General features: G+C 36.1%; 1 protein-coding gene across 1 annotated transcript in view; it reads right to left on the bottom strand.

The window, feature by feature from the left end:
* Positions 1 to 1,299: 1,299 nt before the first annotated feature.
* Positions 1,300 to 18,019, bottom strand: part of RBBP8 (RB binding protein 8, endonuclease) — a 38,799-nt gene continuing 22,079 nt past the window's right edge. Inside the window, exons 8-19 of the mRNA XM_009647644.2 lie at positions 17,463 to 17,564; positions 16,295 to 16,392; positions 15,545 to 15,672; positions 13,719 to 14,604; positions 13,497 to 13,623; positions 12,300 to 12,397; positions 11,386 to 11,500; positions 10,322 to 10,492; positions 9,634 to 9,703; positions 8,550 to 8,646; positions 3,942 to 4,083; positions 1,300 to 1,397 (exon numbers count right to left, since the gene is read on the bottom strand). Of these exons, the coding sequence (XP_009645939.1) occupies positions 1,300 to 1,397; positions 3,942 to 4,083; positions 8,550 to 8,646; positions 9,634 to 9,703; positions 10,322 to 10,492; positions 11,386 to 11,500; positions 12,300 to 12,397; positions 13,497 to 13,623; positions 13,719 to 14,604; positions 15,545 to 15,672; positions 16,295 to 16,392; positions 17,463 to 17,564 (2,132 nt within the window). The remainder of the gene's footprint in view (positions 1,398 to 3,941; positions 4,084 to 8,549; positions 8,647 to 9,633; positions 9,704 to 10,321; positions 10,493 to 11,385; positions 11,501 to 12,299; positions 12,398 to 13,496; positions 13,624 to 13,718; positions 14,605 to 15,544; positions 15,673 to 16,294; positions 16,393 to 17,462; positions 17,565 to 18,019) is intronic.

The following is an 18,019-nucleotide window of genomic DNA, read 5'->3' as shown; positions in this document are numbered from 1 at the left end:
GTTACAGTTAAATTAATCCAATATTTTTGGTTTTCTTTTTAGGCATATGCCATAACCTCTCCACCAGCAGAACCTACCACCACTCCTATGTAACTACGCCTGGAATTAAATGGTCCTATCCACCAAGTTTTTAAATACATAACTTTTTATACACACACACACACAAAATACAAGAATAGAAAGTAAAGATACTTCTATTTTTATATATATATATTAAAAAAAAAAGTATCTGCACTTTCTATTATTTTATTTTCGTTTAAGGCATTTACATAGTTGCTTCCTTTATGATCTCTTTTTCAAGCGAATTCTCACCAGTTGAACCCAACTCTGATTGTATGCTGCTTGAGCATTTTATTCTATGCTAGAATGCTGTTTAATTCTTAAGTCTCTCATAGTGATCTTTGGCCTGCCTACCTATGTAAAACGATCGCCCTGCCTCTGTGATACTGTATGCTTTTGCTCTCCAAACACAAGTATGAGACTATATCTCCTGCTACAAAAAATTAATTTCAAAATCCTCTGGAGATTAGATCCTGCATAATCTAGTAGGCAGCGATGGTCATCACGTAGGAGAACTCCCTGAACTGCTGTCATCCAAATTTAGAAATAGCCATGCTTATCTCCTCATCAGTAAGTGTAACATAATTTGGATCTGTTTGTACATCTAAGAAAAAAACCCATACTGATATTCTAATTTAAATGGTGAGGCAAATGTGGTGCTATACATTTAACACAAAAATTTAAGAAAAACACTTAAACTACATGTTTTTTAGACCTCCAAACTATTAACAGTAGATACCTTTCATATTTAATACAGCTTTATTACAAGTAGATATCACCATTATTGCCAAAAGAGAGAGGCTATATAAAAAAATCCAGTGCAAAATAAAAGCACCCTACAAAATCTGCATTTCTGTTCCCAAAGACAGGCATTTAGACCTTGCAAGAACAACTGATTTCAGTGACTCTGAAGCAGACACCCACGGACACAAAGTTTAGACAGGATTGGCTGGAATTTTAGCTGTTGACTTGAAAGAAAAAAAATGGGAGACTCATTGTCTGACAGGTGCAAAAATTAATACAAATTGTATTAACACAATATGAAACAAACGTACATTAAATAGTTTTGTTTCCTGGTACATCAGTTTTTCAAATGAATTTTATAAAATTTACATATTTAATGAAATGATTTAACTATCATTGTGGAAAACAGTTCTTTATTTCAAGTTTATATTAACTATAAATATCTAAGGACAGGAAAGATACTCTTCAAGTTGGCATGCCTTACTTCCCCATCCTTTATGTCTTCTGCTCTTTGCCTTTTGGAGAAAACATTACAGCATAAGGCTGCCGTCTTTTTGGACGTTGACAGGGAGCAAGATCCTCTTTAATATAGCCTTAACAGAGTAAGAAAAAATCTGAGGTAAGAAATACAGTATAAAAACATGCATAACTTTAGTTTAATTTTTTGTTTACCCTCAAAAAAAACCCCCTGTGAATTTTTTTTTCCTTTTATGGCAACTGATTCTCACTTGACAAAAAAAGTTAGAGATCCCAGGCTGCAATATCATTAATGAAAACACTCAGCTGCTTTCTAGGAGATGACTGCACAGTGATGCAATACAGAGAGAGAAACTGAAGAAGAGAATGGAAACTGTGAATTGTTCATCTATTAGAAACAAAATTTCATTTTTCATTGTCTTTTCTACAGAAGATTTTACGTAAGAGTAATCAAGTACGTAAGTATGGCAAATTCAATTGACTAATAAAAATCACTTTTAAAAATGTATTTCCTATTCATACACAGGAAGCTTCAGGCACATGTGCTTTGTGGTTCTAAACAGTACAGCCCTCTGTTTTGAGGGCGTTCTTATTTATTAAAGACTTGTCCACCTGGAAAAAACCAAACATGAACCTATGTATGAAGCACACCCCGAAAGCTCTCTGTTAAGAGAAGTATACAGAAAATTTCTATAACATGCTCAACTTAGCTAATACTGACAGTAAGCAGACATTTTATGCAAATCAGTTACAGCACCTGGCTTCTGTCAAACCCTTCCTGTTTATCAGCACTAACATCTGCTGAAGTGAAAGTAGCAGATTCCTACTTCATCGTTGGAAAATGCTGTCTATGCAACTCAGTTACTCAAAAAAACCAAACACAAACCACAACTGGTTCAAGATAGCAATAAGAAGTAGAAAAATACATCCTTTGTACTCCACTACTTCTGAGCGACAGCTGCAATTCCTCACCATGGGAATTCTCTCTCTGGTGTTTTGGTATTCTTGCTGCACTCTTGTATAATATGGCTTTTTACCGAGAAAGGGTTGATCTAAAATCTGACTCTGATATGCTGTTGAGGACCATTAACAACTGAACAGCTCTTACTCTAGCAGAACAAGGAGATAGCCAAGAAGATAATTTTAATGAGGTTGCCAGCAGATTCCAAGAGGGTAGTAACAGACAATCTCCTTAACAGGATCTCTCAATCACCCAAAGTTATAAATGGATGTGCCTAGTTTAGACCAGCTCTCTCATCGGCTGGAACAGGTAAGAGGCAATCAGGTTGGAAGAAGAAAGACTGCAATTTGTTAATCTTGAAAGAAGGTGATCAAGAACCAAAGGTGGTAGAATGGTGAGAACTCTCTCTCATTACTTAAGGTAAAGGAGGAATAGATTAGCCTCAGCCAAGCCCTGTCTAACTGGATACACAGGAGAGGAAAGAGGCTACTCACAAAGGAAGCAGCGATTCAGAAGCATTCCTGAGGTGCTGGCTAGCTAGACTGAGGGATTCACTCGCCCTTATGTGATACCAGAGACAAATTGATGAATGGAAAAAAAAAGAACCATTTTCCTAAAACCTAACCGAGTCCAAGGAAGCTTAACAGCCTACAAATTCTATGACTAGCTTAACCTTTTGCAGTGGGTATTTAAGAAGGGGGAACTTGATTAGGGCTTCAAAAGCAAATTTGACATTTGTTCCACACAATATGGGGGAGGCTTAAAGTTCTGAACACAGTGTTTGAAATACATACATTTCTTGTAAATACAGCTTTAAATTTCAAGGCTCCCTGTTCTGAAAGATTAAGCATGGTACTGCAACACTATCACACAAGAACACACACATCTCTGGCTACAATTTCATATGGCTGACCTGAAACTGTTATGAGAACAGATAAAAATAAGTGAAGATTAATGCTTCACAGCTAATAACATACACACAAATAAAGATAAATATATAAAGTAATTCAAAGAGAGTTCATATAGGGCTCCTTACCTCAGAGTTTCACCACTTCTGAAGAAATGTACTTATAGTACACTACAAACTCACCATATGTTCTAACATCATTAGTAAAAACTCATTTTTATACCAAGCTCTAGGATTTAGAAGAATTATTTAGGAAAGACTCTTCTGTGTGAAGAGTCAAAAACTCCAGCTTTTGAGTGTCACTAACAAGCAGGGTATATCCATTAAAAACTTCTTAATCATACCCCCCCTTCAACATTTTCATTATCATGTGGTATTATGGAGCTCTAAAGATACAGACAACGGACATCAATGGTGCTGTCTGTCTCTCCTCAGTAAGTACAATCTCTCAGGCTTTGCCTTTGAAAATGTTCACCCAGTTCTTGCTTTGGTTCAAAGACATGGAGGGTTTGAATTAAGTTCTATGAAAATCCCATTAATTCTGCCTTCTCTATCGAGGCTCTAAGAGTTTCCTTACATTCCCTTCTTACTAATACAGGAGCTGCTTAAAAAAAAAAAAAAAAAAAAAAAAAAAAAAAGGACAATATTTATTCAAAATAATGGCTGCTGATAAGTAAACAGACCTCAACAAGACTGGGTGAGAAAGGCTGCTTTATGAACTAGAGGTAATTTCAGGGGGGGAAAAAAAAAAATCAGCTTTAAAAAGTGCTTTGTAAGCCTTTTTGCACAAACCTCTTTCCACACAAGTTTGGGTGGAAGGAAATCCAACCTCCCAGAAATTTTCAGGAGTATTTGGAGGAATATAGCGAAATCTGTGTCTTGAACAGGAAGCTAGTTTCTTTTCTCTCTCTTCTTCTGGAATGTCTGCATAATACTGAACGTTAGGAAAGGAAAAAGAAACAAGTTAACAAATTCATACATATAGAGCAACTGTTTTACACAATGACATTGTCAATCACTATTCATTAACACAGTTATCTAAAAATAGTGGTGAGGATAGCCAAGAGTAGAGATTTGTTATCCAAATGACAAACACCTGGCCATTATCCTAAAAGCTTACTGAATTTACAGATTAAGTAAAACCTCATGGTGACAAGTTTGTTAGGTTTATGTCTTTTAACATACCATAGGCACAAGGTTTAAGGATGTGTACAGTTACTTATGTCAACAATTTTACAGACTGATTTTACAAAGTTAAGTAGAACAGGTGTTGAAATAGATGGGAATTTTCTAATAAACTCAGCTTGCATTTACAAATAAAATAGAAACGTGAAAAAATGCACTACAAAATCCATCCTGCACAATTATTTCCATTGTCTAAATTTACAGTAGTAATAGCAAACTTAAGTCAAATTGCTTCCTACTTTATTACCCCCAAATTAGGAGTAAATAAAGAGCTAGTTTAACTAGCTGACTGACACCAGGACTCCAGAAACCATTTGCCAGCTGGGCATTCTCTAGCATGCATAGTAAATTGGCTAGCTACTCTTTTGTCCCTGTCAGCTTGTACTGGGGGCTGCAAGGAGAAAAGTATACACACACACTCCAAACTTTTCTGCTGGGTGTTCCCAATGAGTAGCATCATAGAAAGACAGGGTTTTTTTCAAGTAGTTTTCTGCTGTTTTAGTTTGTGATTCTAGTTAGCATCTCCTAAAAATAGCAACCTGCCACTTTGATATCCTAGAGTACCAAAATATTTTCAAAGTGAGTGCACTGTTTGATTCAAATGCAAGCCAACAGTCACCATCTGGATTGTGCAAGAAACCTGACCCTCATTAAGGTGGTAAAACAAGTCTACTGAAATGACTGCGTTAAAATTCAAAAAGGCAAGCTAAAGTTTAAAACCTCACTCAATCAAGCAGAAAAGTGATCTAGACTGGGGAAATCAGGAAAGAAACAGAATACCTCTGTCAATAGAAATTACTTCCTGTCTCCATCTACTGGTAGGATTTCAGAAAACCTGCCTACTTGGAATCATAAAGTACACTAATAAATTCCTTTTTTCCCTACTAGATGGCAGACAGAGTATAAAACAGGCATAAAAATCCTCCTCCAAAAAATCATGAGATAAATACTGATAATTGTATAGAAAAGAGTCATCACAGCTCTGAAAATGTCAGTGACAAAACTGCATGAACTAGGAGAAGTAGACTCGTTTCATTTTGTGATTCTGTAGTCTGTGGGAAGTGCAACTCTGCCTGACACTGAGGTACATTTTCTTCCTCTCTCCCCCCCCCCGCCCCCTCAAGATTTCTTGCCATTCTACAAAGTGTGACCCCAGAACGTATTCTGCTCTTGAAGCCCTTATTAGGACAGGAATCTGACCTAGTAACACATGGGTCTCCTGGTCAAGTGCGATTCAGATTGTTAAGCAGGTTGTACCCCAAATTTCAGATTACTGGTCTGTCTACTGCTAAGTCCTGGTACGCAGGACAGAATAAACTGCCAGTTGCAAAGATTCATCCAGGAATGGTTATGAGCCGCTAGTAAAAGGTTCTTCAAAATGTATTGTGTATAAGCTCAGGATACTCCCACACTCTTGACAGCAGAACCCCTTTCAGTCACTGAACTTAGAGATGCTTAGTTTGAAAATGTTTGCCACTGCTTTATACAATGTTCCCTTAAACAGCAAAAGGCCTTTGCCAAGACCAGAACTTAAGTGGGTATCAGTAGCTTGGGGACTGAGTCAGATATAGTAGGGTCACTTATGCAGCTGGATTTCAGAGACCCAGCTGAAAAAAATATGTGTCACTCTGTTAAAGACCTACAGACTAATGAAAGAAGAGGAATAGGCGATTACCATTTAGTATGTTATCAATCTTCACTGATAAAAGTTAAGAAATTATGTAGTGTTAAGTCAACAAAATTAATTATAAGAATTCTACAGTATCTGTGTAAACCAAATAGATTAATCACGGTCTTACTTGGGGATAATTAACAGTGCACCTTATGTTTGTCCTTTAAATAGCCTGGAATTTTAGAAAACAGCCTACCAGAGGTTCGCAGTGTCCTGCATTTTTTTTTGAATTAAAATGTTTATGAGCAGTGAGGAATATTTATGAATCAAACAATTAAAAATACAGTACAGTTTTGTAGGAATAGAAAATAAAACGATCAATCAATAATGAAGCTAAGTATGTACGCAAAAGAAATCTGAAAGTAACTTTTTTTTTTTGGCTTGTCCAGAAATCTATTAGGGTTGACAAAGAATGAGCAAGTCACATATATGTCTGCTAAGCAGCAAAAAGAACTCTCAGCTGTTTTCTAGGTTGATCTCACTATCCACAGCATTTTCAACTCACACAAAACATTTGAGCTAGGCTTTTCCATGTGGGAAAAGATAAGCGACATCTCATCCTGCACTATCTTCACTGTAAAACAATTGTTTACAATTCTACAATTTGCAGTCTCAGACAACAAACCCTTAAAATGTTCCTCTCATTAGTTTAGCATGATTACTTAGTAATTTCTGTAATCTAAATCTCTCTCTATAAACATCTGATTCTACTTACCTAAAGCATAGCTAGACTTAATAACCATACTAGTAAACATTACTTTTACAAGCTACCAGGAACTCCTGCATTCAATCTTTCTCTGATCACATTGCAAAGTCGTAACAAACCAAAGCAAGATTTCTTATCAAATGTTCTACACTGTAAAGTGAATGAGATACTTCCACACAGTTTTAAGATAAGGACTTATAAAGGACTTTGATATCAGTCTGCTGTGGCACGTACAGAAGTTAAATCTCTCACATCTTCTCAAAATGACAGATAACTCTCCCCACTCTCCCACTGCATGCAACGCAGGGCCAGAAACAATTTACTGATTTCTACCCACTCCCTAAGTATTTCCTTAGACTTTGGAGACTTTTCAAACCTGTATGACTAATAAGTAAGCCGAGACCTTTTTAAAGCACCATTTATGCTTTGTCTAATACTCCCTTTTCCATAGGCATTTCATTCAAAGATAGTTTTATTATGGTGCAGTGACACAGCCAAGCATTCCACACATTCCAAGACATTAATCTTGAACGACATAGACTTAAAACATCCCCAACCCCCCCGAAAAAACCCAACAAACCCCAACTTTTCTGAAGTCTAACGTAGAAACCTAAAGACTGTAAAATTGGAGCAGTAAATGTTTCCAGACACCATAGTTACCACTCTAACTTGCCAGAAAGTAACAAGAACTGGATTTGCTGAGAGAAGACTGGTAGGGTACAGAGACAGGAAATTAAGACACTCGATACATGCCTCTTGGGCCAAGAAATAGACTGAAAGTTTGGGGGTTTGGGTTTTTTTTTTTTCCAACATCTTGTCTTCTTTCAACCTTCTTTCAAAAAATATAATATATTTTTGAAAATGGTATTTAGAGTTGACTGTGAAACTTAATTATTTGTATTTAATGAGTTTTACCAAAGCTGTTTTTCAGGAATGTTTTTGTTAAAAATATACTCTAATAAATTTTCTTCAGCTAAGTAAACGTGACTTAACTACAAAGCGAACAGCAGGAGAATCTGAAAAATGTTGGTTCTATACAGGTGTGGAAATTAAGTGAAAAGATTCCAGAGAAGCCATCATTATTCAGTCATTAACCCATACTTCTGGCAAGTCATAATGTATAAGATCATCACCTAATTAACTCCAGCCTGAAAGGCTATTAATGACCAAATGAAGTATGTCCTTATTACACATGTAATTACTTCAATATTTTATCTCTATAACAAGTATCTAAAAGAAGTTTAGTAATTTGAAAGGGAGGAAAACAATGTGAAATCTAAGATTTCATAATTTTTAACCTGCTAATGTAAACTTTTTTGCATGTATTTGCACATATATACACATTGGCACCCATGCTGGTACAATTATCTGAAAATGCAGCCACCCCAGAAAACAAGGGGAAAAAAAAAAAAAAAAAAAATCAAGATACATCTATATATAGGTACAACAGGACACAGAACTTACTTGTTCCAGTATCTGTAAATTTCAGGAGAGCTTTTTAGCTAAAGTTTAGAAATTTGTCATCATTCTTTGACTAGCTAATGTTATTTTGTATTAACCAATATCTTATTGGAACCATGATGTGAGAGGTTTCTATCCTCATACAGATACAGACAAAAAAGTTAAGACTTTCTAAGTTATACGCAATTACTACTGTTAAAAACAAACCAACCAACCCAAAACTTTGTAAAACAACTTTGGTGAACACTTAGTTCTCTGCTGCTGTAGGTACTGATGATGATGCAACCAGATTCATAACTGCAACAGCACTTTAGCACTTAGATACTAGCAGAGTTAGAAGAATGGAAGCCTGACCAAATTTTAAAGCACTACTTACTATTTCACATTCCTTACAAGTATGGCCAGGCAATTTTCTTCTTTCTTCTTTTTTTCGAATAACCTCAATATGAGGAAAATCTAACACAGTATTCTTTCTGAAAAAGAAAAGTTTTTTCACATGATAGTACATTTATTTCTCTTACATGTCTAAAAAGTTTTGATTTTTAGAAAACAATGAAGGAGAGAAGAAGAAAAATATCAGAAAATGCCTGCAAAACCCAATCATACTGCATTTCATAGCTGAATAGGACTATTTTTGTGACTAAAGCAGTTCCAGAATTTTTTAAATGTAATATGATCTTTTACATAACCAGAGATGTGCATCTCCTCATTATGGCTTTTCATAGTGTGAAAGTAATTACTAGATCAAAATTACTCAAGTACAGATCTTCTGTAGAGTATTTATTTTGTCTGCGACAGTTGTGCTTGCACTGATTTCTGCAAGAGGAACATATGCTGGGGTTCAAGGACAGAGCTAACAGATTCTTTTCAACTTATCTGCTCACAAAACACTAAACAAATTTTCCTCTACAAAGAAAACATATGCTGAGGTAAAAAAATAAGCTAACAACCATTTAACTGAAATGGTTGGGTATCATTATGAAATGAAGACGCAGACTACCAATGATGAATATACAGAAAGGCAATAGAGGAAGCACTAAGAGGTACAGTGTTAAACATTACTCATTTATTGCCTTGAGGAAGGGGCAAAAAATGCCAGAGAAAGAGAGGTTTTTATTTGTACAAGCAATCCATACGCTCTTTGCTTAAATTCATGCATGACCTCACATCTGTAAGAAACAACATGGATTACAAAATACTGCATTCAATAAAACTATAAAAAGCAGAAGAGGCAATTTCTTCTCTTCAGCAAATGTGAGGTAGGCATCTGAATGTCTATTTTTTCCCCCCCTACTCCATCTTTTATCTGAAGCTTTTATGTAACTCACTAGATCTTTTACCCGTGCACCTTCAGCCACTGGTATGTTACGTACAAAGACGTTCATTTTATGGAAGAACAAGTTCCCTATAAGGAGGATATAAAGAGTCTTAAAATGCTTATACAGAACAAACTAAATTACCTTTCATCGCTTTTGAAATATGGCTCCACAAAAGCTTTCTGCTTGGCTTTATCTTGTTTATCCTCATGTTCTGTAAATATACACGCAAAACAAAAAAATCACATGTCATAAAGTTAACAGACTGCCTGGAGAAACGTCTGTAAAATTGTTAGCCAGCTATTAAGAAATACTAAAATGCCACATACATTTGGTCTGAGACAACAGATTCAAACAGATACTAAAAATAGCATAGAATTGATTGAACCAGTGATCCAAAAGCATTACTGGAGTAGAAGGAAAACAGCAGAGACACAAGTAAAAGAGACAAGCAGAAGAGCAAAGGAAAGGTTGCTTACAATAAGAAATACTGCAAAACCTTCGATAGAACCTAGGACAGAGCGAGGAAAAGAAGCAAGTAATCTGCAGCCAAAACGTGGTGTTTTCTGTAAGAGTCACTTTGCTGTACAGCTCTTATTCCAACTTCCATTACACATCCTGTATTTGTGTGGTAGCTATATAAAAGAACTACCACAGTAATTTTCATACTGGTTTATGCTATGTCCTTACAGTGAATAAATTTTCCCATGAATTTATGAAAAATGAACTCATGGTTTATTTGGCAAATTTGTTCCTAGAGAACAGAGCCTGATTTCAAACCAACTTTCGCAGTTTAACCAGGCTAATGAAGACAAAACAAATCATATCCCACTCTTCAGTTTCTTGATTGGTGCTGTTATTCCCTTATCCTGCTCTTCATCACGAAGAGTTTCTTTTTCATCACATGCAGAAGGACTATCTTCTGGTAGGTGGGATTCATATTCTTCATGGGTTGTCCGATCAAACATTTCTGTTAAGGTATCATTCTTTTTTTTTTCTCCTCCTATTATAAAAAGCATAATGAACATCCAAATCAGCCTCTCAACGATTTAAGTCAAGAAAGTGTATTTTGATTGCATGTGTATCAAAAGAACTAATATTTACTTCCTGGTCCAGTACTGCTTAACTCAACACCAAAGATACATTTATTCTTTCTGCAACTTCTCTGTCAGTCTTTTAAATGTGGACAATGCTTATCTATTTTTAGTAAAGACACTGTGATTCAATTTCCAAAATTTGATTAATTACTAAATCATTTTGATATACCTTTAACCTTAATACTAGACACATTAAACTTTTGTTCTGGTAATTATCAAGTTACCCAAGCAGAAGGAAATACTTTCTAGGGGTAGGAGATAAACTACGGAAATGTGATCAAGTTGCAACAGCTTGAAACAAAACACAGTGTTAAAAGTCACTGCCCTGCAGCCATGATTCACCACATACCATAAATTAAATGTGATATAAACACATTTGGATTTCTTTTAAGTATACTAGTTCTATTTATATGCCATTAAAAATGAAATTAGTCTTCCCATAGAAAGTCTGATATGATTACATAGCAAACTTTCAAAACTGTTTGTTGTAAGAGTGATTGTTGCAGGTGAGATCAGAACTATTAAAGAGTTAAAATACTTAACCATGTAAGTACTGTAAGAGCAGAGCTACTGGCCCTACCTCAGCACAAATCTTACCGTTTTCTCAGTCTATGTTAAAAACCTCAAAAACCACTCATTCTACTGGGAAACAGACTGATCTTTGTAACCTACAAAAATATATTACTGCAAACCATTTTCTACTATCTATTCATACAGAGGAAAAAAAATGCCCTTCACACTTTTCCTCCTCCTCCTCCAAAAAAAATGCAAACCAAAGGAAAAAAAATAAAAGTCTTACTTGGACTGCTTTCCTGGTTTTGCTCTTGATTTTTCATTTTTAATTGCACACTTTCACTAACATATGTATAATCCATATCAGTATCTTCCCCTCCGACTCGTGACTGAGAACCACCCTGAATAAAAAAACCAAACATGACAATTGTACTCGAAAGCAACTGGTGTAGCCAGTGTCATCACTGTATATCTGAAACGCTTTCACAACAGTTACTGGCATCTTTTTGGACACTTTCTGTGATGTTTTTGCTGCAGTAATATCTGCATAATAAAGATGTAAAATCTAGAACACGTTTTGAAATTTAAATGCAAAGCATTTATCTGGTGGATTACATTACTTGATGGATAAGAAATGCCTTACAAGCTTTCATATTAAATTCTACGAAGATAAAAAGTAACAATGAAACACACAGAGATTAACAACTGGTCAAATTAATGCATTCTAAGATAGCCTTTTAAGTGAGACGAACCAAACAAACTTCAGGAAAATTCTCAGAGATCCTAATAACCAACCTGCACTCAACTCAAAGAAAGATAATAGTAATTATCTGCACATTTTCAGTTACTTAATGTAAAGAGATATCACAGTTAACATTCTCACAGGAAAAATTACGAGACTTAGAACATTTTTATTTGCTTTAAAAGAAATCCCAAACCACCCTGAAACGCATCAGTGTCATATTACATAGCCACCTGGCTGAGTTTATCAAATACAACTAGACGGTGGAAATGTTTTAAGGTAACTGTAGCCTACTATGCACAAACAAATATTTCAGGAGTGCAAACAAATACCAGATAAGATGAATTTGGATTTTTGTAAAAAGGTCATTTTGGTCTGCTCAGAATAAAGATAACAGTATCACTTTTGTAGGTTTCTTGCAATATCATAGAACATGCAGGCTTGTTACACAAGCTTACCTCTGTATCAATCACAGTAATGTCCATTTTGTACTGTGAAAGGTCAGCTCCTGGGTCTATGCTCCAGTGGAGGTTTTCTAAAGGTTTCTCTTTCAGGTCTGGATGCAGAGAATATGAGAAAAAAGGCAAATAAACAGAATCCAATTCTGCCAACAGCATCCTATAGTGTCTAAATTATAAGTCAGCTTTCCTTTTATCTTTCAGTTTAAGGATTGATTTTTCTCAAAAAATAAACACGTTCATTTGGTGTAAATCATATTTTGTCTGAAGAGTTAGAAATAGATCTTTAGGGGTTTTTGTTATATTCTGGGAGCACACCGCTCCTTTGTATGAGGGATGTAATACATAAAATATTCTTGCAGGTAAAATCTCTGTACTGTGGAAATCAAGTAGTGTTAATACTGGTTAGAAGACATTATATAGGTAAGAACACAAAAGTCAGGTCTTAGAATACAGGAGTACAAAAGTGTCTGGTCATTGTTCCAGAGATGGTTCTCGATTTAGCTGTGAAGTACAGGTTTGATTCCAAGCTACATGGCCCCACCAACTGCTGACAGATTTTCTTTAAATTCACAATGCAAGTATTTCTAAATAAAGTATGCCGTGTAACAGCTGAGCTAAGGAGTACAGAAGCAGTGATTCTGCAATCACAGTTCAAAAAAAAAAAAAGTTTTCAGACTGGGACCACTTAACAGGAAAGAAGATACAACTTCTAGGAAGAGTATTTGACACTGTCTGTTCATTATCACTAAAGGTACAAATTTATTTAACAGATCACCAGGAATCATGAATAATATTAACGAAGTGGCTTATTCTTACACTTAAGTACAGTTTTCAAGCATTTGATATAGATAGTTTAAACTCAAAGTTCCTGAAACTTTATTTCAGGATCTGTTATTCACATGCTGCAAACAACAATGCTAAATAAACGTGAAAGAACAAGATTCATAGCCTGTTGTGTTTATAGCTGAATGCCAATGACATGTTTATTATATAGTGGAAAAAGAATACCACGAAGACACAGATTGAAAATGTGGGGTATAATCTTGAGAAGTCCTGAATAGGATGAGACTAAGTTAGAAGCAGAACAGAGAAAGTGATTAAAGTGGGAGAAAGGAAGATATGAAAAATTCTATTCAGCCATAGCAGAGGCTGGAGGAGTGGGGGGCAGTAAAAGGAACATTTTCAACAAGTTACCTTGCTCATTTTGCAGTGCTTTATTTTTTGCTAGTCTACAAGGGTTTGGCTGAAGAACAGATGCTGGTTCAGACTCTCCATGTCCTGTCCTTGTTTTCTTTCTACTTGGTACATGGCCACTGGCAACCTAAAAATATATTGCAATTTTACTATTTCCCAAAACTTAAATGCAGTATTTCAAAAGAGGGGAAAAAAAAAACCCCAAAGGTCAGAAAAGCATACCTTCACATCATCAAAAAGTTGCTCTGTCTCTGCAGAACTTGGCAGTGGTGCAATTTTGAAGGGAGGAACTTCTTCTTTCATTTGGATCTGGTTTTTCTTATCTGAGAATGTTTTTCCCAGCATTGCCTCTTGTACATAGGATTCTTCCTGTAAATCTCTGCCAAACAAACAGTTCTCGCTGTTGGCATTTTGAACGGACGATGAACCTTCAGGAATGGGCTTCCCCAGGTGTGAAAAAATGTCATGCAGCGTCACCTGTTTCAGTCTATTTTTACAGGTCTCCTCACTTCCTTGTTTTTTCTCTTGACAACGAACCCCAGAGAAGCGATCAGACAGATCCAAGGGCTTATCAATGGTATGTTCCCCATTAATATGCTGGTTGTCTGACCGAAAGGGGATAGAGTTCTCTTTGTTGAAGGATGTTTTTTCACAGCTAATTGCATGCTCATCTTCAGCTTTCTTTCTCTTAGCACACCTGCTTTCTAGCTGCCTCTGGTGTACAAGAAGGAAATCACTCTTGATCACCTCATTTTTAGCTGCACAAGTGTTTCCAACACAGATTACAGCCTCATTAGTAGTCTTCTTCACAACCATTTGCCTATTGATAGAGGCCTGGCTGATAACTGAGTTGATTTCAGTTCCAAGATTCAGTGGTGCAACAAAAGCGACATCTTCAGATTTGGATCTACTTTTATGAGATCTGGAACTGGAAGGACTGTTGAAGAGGTTTGTTTTGAGATCAGGCTTCAATCCTGAATCTAAAATACAAGAGGCATGACTTGTACTTGAGTTGTTCTTCGTACTGCTAGAAGCTCCAAAAACAGGAGAGGCTACCCGAGAATCCCAGTCAACACGTGGTGGAGTGTTCTGAGATGGACCTGAAATACTGAATACAACGAGAGATGAGATATTTTTCTGGAGTACATAGGGGGCTGGGAGGAGAGAAAGGCATATACAAAAATGATAAGTTTGCTGTCAGCGATCTACTTCAAAGCTATCAGAGCTGCTAGTACTGAACTGAAAACAGAAGGAAAAAGAAAAGGGAACTTTTTGGTCTAGAAGTAAGTACTATTGCACTTAGAGCTGTAAAAGGCAAACAGATGTTGTCCTTCATTTTGAATTCTGTTCCACTTTCACCTGAGAACCAAGGACAGAATTAAGCCTACCTAGGAATCTCATCTACCAAAGGACTCCCTACCTTTCAATACAGAGAAATGGAACAAAGTGAGAGTGGTTATGATAGCAGTCTATCTAGGTTCTTGTATAGATCCCACAACCATGATAATAGCTGCTGAAAGCTTCTGCAAGTGAAGGAAAAATGTGCAAGCTTCTTTCAGGTACTCTGCTTTTTACTTGCCATCGATAAAATGTATATTGAAGATGACAAATAGGGGCTAAAAAAAATTTCAGTTTAGACCACAACATCCTGAGAAGAGTGGGAAGGGCAACAGTCAACTGGTATGACATCTAGTCAGCAGAAAAGTTTTATGATCATTTTCCTACCCCAGCTCCAGGCTCCTTACCCCCAGGTTTATGGACCTCAGAAGATGCCTCACAATAAAAAGAAGTCAGTGAAGGAGGGACTGTGTAAATAGAAAGCCCAAACTGGAAGCCTGAGAATGAAGTAGAAGTCCACAGTTTTGCACTCTATCGTCTCCTTTGCTTCTAATGTTATTTACTTGAAGGAAGCCCATGTAATATGAAAATATTTATTTCCATGTCCGTATATTTAAAGCAAACTGCTGTAAGATTTTAAATTCTACTAAAACCAGAACTTCATATAAGCCTGTTTAAAACAATATTATTATAACCAAGTGGAAACACACCCTAAATTGTTGTCATCATTTCTTGATTCAGAAACTGGATGTTTTCTTGAGTCTTCAGGCTGCATGCTCTCTGGGGCCTGGCTCATAACAGTATTAGGGCAGGGAGGACTCAGTACACTCTGGGACTCCTTGCAAGTGGTGAAGGAAAACAAAGAAAGAAAGCGTGAGAAGCTATTAGAATTAAAAATTAGAAATGTGCTAGGTTTATGCATAAATACTCTGAAGACCCATTCAAAACTCTGAAAAATAATAAAAGTTACAAGAGAGTTGAAATTTTGACCTACAACTTTAAAGAAATCTTATGGAAATTAAAAAAATTTCATCATTCAAATGCACACACACACACAAAAATAGTCTGCATACTATCATTTTCACTGTAGTTACCAAGCAAAAACATCAAATAATCTCACCCGGGTCAAACAGTCTCAGCACCAAATAACCTTTTTTAGTGTCTTAGACTTGATTACTGCACAAAGGGAGTTTGGCAGACGCAAGGATTTAGTCCACTGTCTTAGTCAAACTTGAAAGTTGTATACACAGCAGGAACAGCACCCCTACCCTCCTCCCCAACCCATGGACAGGTCAGCACAGTTATCTCTTCTTGCTAGAGTAATTCTGTAATGACTAAGCAAACGCAAATCAAAGTGAGCTTACTGGAAGTTAGAATACTTTTGCAGAACTTGAATGCAAAAGATAAAAACAACTGGCACAAAAAGCTGACTATGTAAGAAATTTGGGAATACTACTTACAGGATCCTCTTGAACAGCAAGTCCAATTGTTTCTGCCACAACTGCAGCCAAGTTAAAAGATGGCTTTGGAACAGGATAGCCTCCCATCCTTGGTTTATCTTTATGCATAGAAAGAAGCTCACAGTAAGTTACATATACATTATAATATCTTACTCCACTAAAAGATCACAAATTAAAATTGGTAATTACGGAAATAGTTTGACCTGTGTCAGATAAAAATCGTATCTGGAGGTGGTAAGTGGAGAAGGGGGGCAAAAGAAGAATTTCTGATGAGAGCAAACTGCTATATCATCACAGAGAAACATGCTTCCACTTTGAATACAGCTCCCCAAAATCAAAATACAAGTTAATGTAAAAGTTGCTTTTCAAACTCCCAGTCCAGGGCATGAATAGTCTGAGAAACGCGTGTAGAACGGTGATAATGTGTATTTATAGTAAAATGCTTGTGCTGCATATTTCCTAAGTGACACTTACAGTTATTCTTCCTGTGTTTTAATTAGGAAAACAAATAGATGAGTTTCCCTTCCTTCAGGGGATTAACATTACTCAGTTTATTAAACTGGGGCAATGTAATATGATGGGAAAGTACAAGAACTACAACCACCACAACCCCGACCTGCATGAATAATTCCAAAATGCTGATTCTCACAATCATTTATAGTTAAATACTTCACAGAAAAAGATCAGGGACACATAAAGTTCTTCTCAGAGCGCTGTTTATGGAGAAGGACTTAAGACTTAAAGACTTGTACAAATTCACAAGTGCAAAAAAAGGGAATAATTAACAGAAGCACTTCTAAATGTTACATATTCTTGTCAGACAAGTGCAATTCTCAGAGTATTTTATCCCCTGTACAGCTGGAAAATCAGATGTAAGATAATTGGATAAGTTGCCTAAAAAATATTTGCATTAAAAGGTGCACTGAGCTTCTTTTTATTTCTTGACTCTAAGCCCTGATGCTGTGTCACTAGATCATGTATCTAGTGGCATACAGATGGGCATTACAAGATAGGCATTTCACCAGCAATTCTGTGATTAAACATAATATCCTTTTTCTGGCTCCTGTGCTTAAAGAGATGAACACTCAGTTGTTGATGATCCCTCAGTTTTACAACATTTTGGCCTTATTTTGAATGGAATTAGAACTAGGTCTATTAATATACTTACTTGGTATAGGGGACAGCTGTGGATCACAGGTGTCTGCCACCAGTATCTCTTCTCCGTGGTGACTGTTCACTTGTGTGGAATACAGCAGCATTTTCCCGAACTCTTGGAGAAGATGTAGAAACATTTTCACATAGTGAAATTAGGTATCCTGTTGTGGTAATTTTGTGTAGATACAGACAATGATCCTGATCTTAAAAGCACTTGAATGTGAATTTTGATATGTCAGTAGATCCATAACCTAACCACATCTGATTATTTTTACTCAGAGGTACCACTATGACAAATTAGTCACAAATATTTCATATTAATCCTTTCACTCACAAATACGAACCTAGCCAGTCAGGTACAAAACAATACTAACACATAATTACATCACTTTCTATATTAACCACATAAAAAGTATGTACGCGACCTGTATTTGACCTGCTAATATGGCAACAAAACTGTTAAAGAGTAAACCATCCAAGCAAATAATTTTCTGCATCAGCTAAGGTAATGAAAGGTGAAAAACCTGAGATTTTAATCATGACCGATTTTGTGTCTTGTAGTCCTTTCTA

The sequence above is a fragment of the Egretta garzetta genome, unplaced genomic scaffold (assembly GCF_000687185.1).
Source record: "Egretta garzetta isolate BGI_Z169 unplaced genomic scaffold, ASM68718v1 scaffold229, whole genome shotgun sequence".
NCBI classification, from domain to species: domain Eukaryota; kingdom Metazoa; phylum Chordata; class Aves; order Pelecaniformes; family Ardeidae; genus Egretta; species Egretta garzetta.
Note: the sequence above shows the minus strand (reverse complement) of the source record. Positions and strands in the feature narration are given on the sequence as shown.